The 8498-nt window shown below is 37.2% G+C and overlaps 2 protein-coding genes across 5 annotated transcripts in view; both read right to left on the minus strand.

Annotated features, from left to right (window-relative positions):
• The window catches only part of dhx9 (DEAH (Asp-Glu-Ala-His) box helicase 9), a 17446-nt gene extending 13658 nt beyond the window's left edge, over nt 1-3788 (minus strand). Inside the window, exons 1-11 of one of the 4 annotated variants that reach the window (XM_016248459.1) lie at nt 3742-3788; nt 3103-3223; nt 2870-3010; nt 2680-2785; nt 2314-2447; nt 2091-2239; nt 1053-1099; nt 814-950; nt 638-727; nt 390-551; nt 216-293 (exon numbers count right to left, since the gene is read on the minus strand). In XM_016248459.1, the coding sequence (XP_016103945.1) occupies nt 216-293; nt 390-551; nt 638-727; nt 814-950; nt 1053-1099; nt 2091-2239; nt 2314-2447; nt 2680-2785; nt 2870-3010; nt 3103-3213 (1155 nt within the window). In that variant the 5' untranslated portion in view covers nt 3214-3223; nt 3742-3788. Of the gene's footprint in view, nt 1-215; nt 294-389; nt 552-637; nt 728-813; nt 951-1052; nt 1100-1199; nt 1292-2090; nt 2240-2313; nt 2448-2679; nt 2786-2869; nt 3011-3102; nt 3224-3656 lie in introns of those variants that run through there. The other 3 variants (XM_016248458.1, XM_016248460.1, XM_016248461.1) reach the window with 3 other exon arrangements.
• A 3473-nt stretch (nt 3789-7261) lies between these two features.
• The window catches only part of LOC107563585 (ras GTPase-activating protein nGAP-like), a 59053-nt gene continuing 57816 nt past the window's right edge, over nt 7262-8498 (minus strand). Inside the window, exon 17 of the mRNA XM_016248474.1 lies at nt 7262-8498. Coding sequence (XP_016103960.1) covers nt 8352-8498 — 147 coding nt within the window. The 3' untranslated portion in view covers nt 7262-8351.

Consider the following 8498-nt stretch of genomic DNA (forward strand, 5'->3'; position numbering starts at 1 on the left):
CTAAAAAAATTGTGTGCGTTAATAAATTAATATATTAATTTGCCCACCCCTAATATATATATATATATATATATATATATATATATATATTGTTCGACTGCCATAAAAGGGATGAGGGGGTTGTGAAATAACCTCAAATATAATACACATGGACTAAAACCAACAAAACTCCAATTTCAATTTCATGGATTTATTCAGGGCTGTTTTTATCTCACCGTCTGCAGATTTGTGTCCTGTTCCAGCTGGTAGTTGAGCTCATGCAGCAGGTCTGTGCTGATCTGTTCTGGAGTACACTGTAAACCAAAGTACAATAGGTTTTCAGTGGCATGAAGTGTATCACACCAATTTCACTTGCTATCATTGAGTTAATCACAGAACAGCGGACTCACAAATGCCAGCGGCCCTTCGTCGATGTTGGAGCTGGTCCATGGGTTCCAGTTGACATTCGGAGGAGACCACGGCACCACTCCTGCTGTGCTCTGCCTTTGTGAGGGCTCAAACTGAGCCATCTTTCCTTGCACCAGAGATACTGGACTGTTGGGGTCCTGAGGCTAAAAAAAAAATAAAAAAATAAAAGGACACACATTCTTACTTGGTAATGCTCATAAGTCAGGAAGGTTTTCTGTCCAACACTTACAGGAGGAGGTATCTGGATGCCAAGTTCCTGCACAATACTGTGTATTTGATGCTGTACATCATCACTGAGATTCACTTCATATACATCCACCTGTCACAGCAACCAAAACAGGAAGTTAGTAGAGTCAGTAAACACACAGGTCTCAGAAGACAGATAAACTGGGGTGTTAAACTCACAGTCTCTCCTTCTTTCTTCTTGGTCTGTCCCGTGTAGGCTTCTACGACCCCCAAATGGTAAAGCTGACGGACAATTGACAGCGCACAAGACTGGGCAGCCAGCTTCTTCGTAGAGCCATGCTCACGGGCTAAAACCTCTGGAAAAGTAGGGCAGCTTTAGCAAGGACACAAATTTTAATGTGAAACCATTTGCCCTTGACCTTACAGTTTATTATGTAGAAGGTTTTCTGAATACTTACTCCTACCCAGTTGTCTTACAAAGATTGTCATCTCAGCAATAAAACTCCTATAATAGAGCAAGATTTAAAATCAAGACGTCCCAACATGACATTTAGCCCACAGGTGTCTTTACAAGATTTAAGCACAAATGAACTCCATAAACTGACCTCTTAACCGGACGGCACATGAGATCAACAGAGTGACATTTCAGCGCAGAGTCCGTACAGGACAACCCATCCTGAGCAGGTTTGTTTTTCTGCCAGACTTCTAAACATGGTGTTATTCCTCTCTAGGTACTGGAGGCCTTGACCCCTGATGGACAAGTGACACCAGAAATCACAACCAGACATTATTTTGCCTCTCCCACCTCTAAACCCAACCAATCACATACTTCACCATGTGACCTCTTAGTGTAGCCTAAGTCATGTCACATGTTTTCCCCCATGTAAGGTTGTGATTTCTGGCATCTCTAATGTCCTTTAAGATTACATACTACACGGATGAATCTCACAAAAAACATGTCTAGGTCACATTTCACCCCCCCCCCCCCAAAAAAAATATGAAATAAAAACAATTTAATAAATAAAAAAATAAATATGAAAAGTCCTAAATAGACATGATAACAAAGCCTGTTTTTAGAACAATAAGATTTTTTTTTGCATTGATATTATGACAAATACTTTCATTATTCTTATACATTTGAAATACAGTATTTTACGTGATGCAGTGAAATATGACCTGGACATGTTCTTGACAAGTTTCGTGAGATTCACCCATAAATCATTGTTGATTTTGTATGGTAACATCCGAGATGAGATCATCTTTAAGTGGTCTGAGATCTCCTTGAGGTTAGATACACATCAAGGAGTTCTCTGTCATTGTTTCAGTCCAGCAGAAAAACAAACCTTTGACTCATTACATTTAAATGCAAAGTCTGATTTTCGATGAGGATACCAGTTTTTAATTGAAAACATTAGCCTACAAATGAATAATTATATTAAACGGCACATGGAATGGGTTCAAAACTAAGCTGTTGTCGTAAATGGGAATGTTCTGACCTGTTGTGGTCAGGCCCGACTTGGCTGTACTTGTAGTCGGTTTGGTTCTTCTCCTTCTGAAAGAACTGGTTCAGACGGGCCTTTGCATTGTCCAGAGTCCAGTTCCCATGCAGGCCAGCATTTAGATCAACTTCCTCTGATTCCAAGGTCTTGGAGAATGAGAGAAGACCCCTTAATTCTCAGAAACTTTCTATAAAAACCTGGCAAAAAAATGAAGACCTACTGCTTTTGCATCCTGATCCTCTCTCTTAGAGTAATACTCCTGCAGGTTGGCTCCTCGCTCCCATTGGGCGTTACCAAATCCAGAATAGCCCAAACCTGTGACTCCAGGAACGGATGCAGAACCCTCAGAAGGTTCTGAGACACAGGAAGAATACAGCATTAAAATAGTTGTTTTAGTCAATGTTAGAAATGGTTCGGTTAGCTAACCAGCCCACAACTGGTCGATGCCGTAACTACACCAATCTGCAGGCAAAAGGCATCTTTCTCCATTGACATCTAAACAACATCTAAAACACTGATATTAAATTATAGCAGATGTTTTGTTAGCAACCAATTACTGGATGAATCCAAGTATAACATAAGGTACCTCCCCCCGATTCCTTCTTCACAGCCAGATGTGGAGGTAGTGGACAGTTGGATGGGAGATTTCCAAACCCACCACCTTCTTCATTCCCTCCATCAGGTACGCTGACCTGAAAACGATAAATGTAAACCTAGACCTTCCTCGTAATACAGACGAGTAGTGGAAGAACTTTAAACAGAGATGTGATACTGACCCCTAGAGCAGGAACTTCACTAGGACTAATTTCTTTCGTCCGAACAAGATAATTCACAAAATCTCGGGCAGCATTGGACTGAGCATCCTTCTTGTTGGTAGAATTTCCCATGGCAATGTAACTGTAACCCTCGATACGCACCTTAAAGAAACATGGTTCAAAACAACAAACACCTTTTATTACAAAGTATTTTATATACAATCTGCAAGTGACTTTAAGAGCCTTATTCTTACCTCACACAAGAATTTCTGTCTGTTTTTATTTCCAGCTGCTCGGATGTCATAGTTCGGCGTTAGCTTCTTTTTTCCACACCAAGCATACAGGAAGTTCTTAATGTCCGCCATTGTTGACGGCCTGCATGTGAATGAAATTAATAAAACGATTAAAAATAAAAGCAAGATTATTAATCGCCTATAGGAAAATAACATGGTAAACTCTGCAACCGTCCCATTTCTCAGAGATAACGTTAGCCTAAACGGAACCATGCACTCACTGACTGCAAGATTAACGTTAGGCGGGGGAAAAAAGGTTTAAAGCTCTAATGCAAGAATAACTGTATCCAACTCGTTAGCACTTTAAACTGTCATAACAAGAAAAATCATACATTTAAAATACACAATTAAACAGCTAAATAGTTTTTTTTGGCTATATATTTGCAGGTAGTCTGCTGCAATGAATGGGCTAGCATTAGCTAACGTTAGCTGGTTCCTGCAGCCATATCTAGGCCATATAATAAAAGTACTATTAAATAAAAATGAAGTCGAACTAGGCTACGTTTGTATCATACCCGACAAAGGCCCTTTCGCACAAATCCAAACAAGACTCACACGACGTTCAGAAAAGTACGTATGTTACGATTCAGCGCAGCTTACAGAGCAGAAGAACACGCAGGCAGATCAGAACAGGAAGTGACGCAGCCCTAAACGGAACAGTGCAAAGCAGATTCATTAAAGTATAAATATTATTGAGAACATTTATATATATATATATATAAATTGTGTTTTTAAAAGCATGCAGCAAACGAAAATATGCGATTAATCTGTTCAAATGCGTTACTGTGGGTTAACAAATTGACATTAGTAGGCTATTCTTATGCTTGGCTTCACAGACAGCAACAGAGTCTGGGCCAAATCTGGTTTACATTCACTTCTGGCTTTTTTCAGTCTTGATTGCAAATGTTTTTTTTTTATGTACGATGGATAATTAAAACAAAAAACAGGCGTGTGTATTTATAACATCAATTACTAGGCCTACATTATTTTTTTCAGAAATGGAAGTAACTTAAAATGTTATTAATACTACTACTAATAATAATTAATTACATACAGTATATATAGTGCTTTTCTAGGCACTCAAATCGCTTTACATTGTCAGGGGGTATCTCCTCATTCACCACCAGTGTGCAGCATCCACCTGGATGATGCGACGGCAGCCATACTGCGCCAGAACGCCCACCACACACCAGCTTATTGGTGGAGAGGAGACAGAGTGATGAAGCCAATCAGTAGATAAGGGGATTGTTAGGAGGCCATGATGATCAGAGGCCAATGCGCAAATTTGGCCAGGATGCCGAGGTCACACCTCTACTCTTTTCGAAAGACATCCTGGGATTTGTAATGACCACAAAGAGTCAGGACCTCAGTTTAAAGTCTCATCCGAAGGATTATTGTGTGTTTGTAATTTTCATATTTTTATCTATAGGCCTTTACAGCAAAACTACAGAGCTTCCAGTAGGTTATTTTACAGAGCTGTAAACACGGGAATCTTAGACCGCATGCAATTTTTGACGAACACCCAATTCATATATCAAACTAGGCTATGTTATTAAATTGTACATAGGCTATATATCTGATTATTTTATTTACAAGTTTCATGTTTGTGTCTATCCCGTTTTTCCCCCCGTTGTATCTGAAAATTACTTTCAGAAACATTTTTTTTTTCAAAGCAGACCCCCCCCCCCTTTTTAAATCATTTTATTTATAATTATTAAGTATTATTAGTCTTTCTTTTTTTTTTTTTACAGTTCTGCAGCTGTTACCAGGATGGGAAGAATTTGTATTATTTTTTTATTCATTTGCTTAAATTAGGACTACATTATTATGTAATTATTTGTCCCATTTTTGTCTAAATAAGTTAGCTTTTTTTTTTTTTTACAGTTCTGCAGCTGTTACCAGGATGGGAAGAATTTGTATTATTTTTTTATTCATTTGCTTAAATTAGGACTACATTATTATGTAATTATTTGTCCCATTTTTGTCTAAATAAGTTAGCTTTTTTTTTTTTTTACTTTTTAAAATGCCAAATGACATGATTATTATGTGTATATTTATGATTAATATAAATGATAAATTAATAAATAGGGTATAACATAAAATAGGCCTATAATCTATTAATAAATCTGGCTAATGATGCCTAAAAATATAATATGTCTACTAAACTCTGATAATGTATGAAATATATTAGCCTAACTGACTATCCAAATTTTAATAAAAGAATAGGCCTATACCTTTAGAAGCACGGATGTGTCTGTCACTTTAAAGGTATGGTTCACCCAAAAATGAAACTTCTGTCATAATTTACCCAGGTTTTTCTAAAGTTTTTTTTCTTTTTTCTGTTGAACACAAAAGATGATACTTTGAAGAATGAGGGTAACTAAACAGCTGCAGGTCTGTAACTTCCATAGTAGAGAAAAAATACTAAGTACGTTATCAGAGTCATTGGGGACCAGAAACTGTTCGGTTACCCACATTCTTCAAAGTATCTTCTTTTATGTTTAACAGAAGAAAGAAATTATTACAGGTTTGTAACAACTTGTGGGCGTGTAAACGATGACAAAATGTTCATTTTTGGGTGAACTATCCCTTTAAGTCAGACAGTCCACCATGAGCAAGTTTCTCTGCAAACTGCGCACTCATTATTAGTAACTGAACAGATCCATTGATAACTTTCCCATTCAGCGTCCCGTATTGATTTGATACGAGACGCATCATTTTACCTTTAAATATGGGACGATTCCGTATTTTAAGGACGGGTGGCAACCCTATCCTTTGGTGTATCCGAGATATGACATCTGGACAGTGGCAATGACAAACTTTTTTAGCTGTTTAATTGCACATTTCAAAGTAAACATTAAAATATTATTTTGTAGGCCAGTGTCCAGGACAGGGGTGCCCAAACTCGGTCCTGGAGGGCCGGTGTCCTGAAGAGTTTAGCTCCAACCCTAATTAAACACACCCTGAACCAGCTAATCAAGCTCTTACTAGACATACTAGAAACTTGAAGGCAGGTGTGTTGAGGCAAGTTGGAGCTAAACTCTGCAGGACACCGGCCCTCCAGGACCGAGCTTGGGCACCCCTGGCCCAGGACCATGAGTTCTATCCATTTTTATTCCAAATGAAATCAAATTCTACCCACTTTTGGGTTGTAACAATTATGAAACTATGATTTCAACTGTATCTATATACTACAGTTCAAAATTTCGGGGTCAGTAAGATTGTTTTTTGTAAGAAATGTCTTATGCTAACCCTTTATTTAATCAAAAGTACAGTAAATAAAACGGTAATATCGTGAAATATTTCAGTTTAAAATAATGTTTCTATTTGAATGTGTTTTAAAATGTAATTTATTCCTGAGATGGCAAAGCTAAATTTTTAAGCAGCCATTGCTCCAGTCTTCAGTGTCACATGATGCATTAAAAATGATTCTGTTATTGATCAGTGCTAAGAAAGATTCTTTTTTCAGTGTTGCAACAGTTGCGGTTTTAACTGCTTAATATTTTTGTGGAGAGCGATTCATTTTTGTTCTGGATTCTTTTATGAATAGAAAACGCGAAGGAACAGCATTTATTCGAAGTAAATATTTTGAACCATTATAAATTATATTTACTGTCACTTTTGATCAACAATGCATCGTTGCTGAATAAAGTATTAAACTATTCGGTAACACTTTTTAATAAGGTTCCGTGCATTAACTAAGAAAGAGCAATACACTTGTTACATTATTCATTCATCTTTGTTAATGTTAGTTAATAATAATACAGCTGTTCATTGTTGTTCCAATTTAGCTCAGGTTCATTAACTAACATTAACAGAGTCACTTTTTTTTATTTTAATACTGTATTAGTAAATGTTGGAATCAGCGTTAACTAAGATTAATAAATGCTTTATTACTATTTTCATTGTTAATTCATGTTAACTAATGTAGTTAACAAATTGAACTTTATTGTAAAGTGCTACCAAATTATGTAATATAAAACAATATAATAATGAATACAACAATATTTAATGGGAATGACTCTTCTTTTAGTAATGTGCATTAATGCCAACAACGGCTAAATGAATTGAAGCAGAAATGCTAAATCAGTTTCAGGTCACACACAGACAACAATCAATGAGGCCACAATCCATCTTTATTCAATGCTCAGCTTTCAACTCTGAGACTGACCATCAAATATATCGCTACGAGAACAGCAAACATTGAGGAGTTCTGTGCCACAAAAGGTTAAAGGCATTGATGCTCATATGGACAGAGTGAGAACACAGTGGAAAAACAATGACTTTCAATAAAAGTAGCAAACAAACAATAAACAGGATCAGAAAGAGGGCAGTGAGACTGTCTAGAACACGAGGGCAGTGACACTGTAGATTGGTGGTTTCACAGCACTCTGGTCAGATACATAAAACACATAGGGCAAAAATTTTTAAGTTGGGTTGTGAGCCAGTAAAATAGCCTACATCTGTCAAAATGAAAATTCAGTTCAATATTTTAATTTATTAAACCCACTGCTTCAGTCATATTTTTTAGTAAAATTAATGAACACGTATTTCAATTTCTTATTGAATATGTTCTAGATTTGTTGTAATTGAACTGCGGCTGGCTTAATTGTGTCCTTTTAGTCAACTAAAATCAGTCATAACACCTTTTGCAAGATGATGATAAAATAATAATAATAATAGAAAACAAAACAATAGAAACCTTGTGTTAGAAAACTGAGTGCATAAAATTGCCTTTCATCTATTTCTGCCTGTCAGATTCTGCAACTTGGGGACATTTACAACTACGGCCGATACCTATGTGCTTTTCTTCATATTTTCTTTTAAAACAATTCCATTTTAAGATATGTACATCTCCTTCATATATCTTAGGCAACAATTAAAAATCTGTTTGCAATCTTAAATCTGCAGTTATGCGTAAATCAGCATTTAAAAAAAACAAACTCACTGAGTCAGAACCGAAGCTACGCTTTACTCTCCCACGCAATCTCAAAACACTCCTCTGCAGTAGCATTTCTGTACAGAACCAATATTAGATAAGGTTTATATACATTAATAACCAGACATTCCTTGCAATCGCATGTTTACAGTAGTCAGTCAGTTTAGGCATGTAGTCTAGGTACTCAGTCCGTGTTGAACTCGACCAATCGGTGCTGGTGATCTGTCTGGGAGCACCAATTGGCACGGCTCATCAAGTCCATGAGCACCAATCAGCAGCTGCTGTTCTTGAACTCTCCGTTCTCAGTGATGGAGAGCTTGGTGGGGTTGGTGGGCGACAGGCCGTTGCGGAGGTTGTGCATGCTGTATCGCTCTTTGACCTGAGTGAGGGCACTCATCAGCCGAGAGTTAGCTGCATC

The sequence above is a fragment of the Sinocyclocheilus grahami genome, unplaced genomic scaffold, assembly GCF_001515645.1.
Source record: "Sinocyclocheilus grahami isolate Dianchi unplaced genomic scaffold, SAMN03320097.WGS_v1.1 scaffold879.1, whole genome shotgun sequence".
Classification (NCBI taxonomy): Eukaryota; Metazoa; Chordata; class Actinopteri; order Cypriniformes; family Cyprinidae; genus Sinocyclocheilus; species Sinocyclocheilus grahami.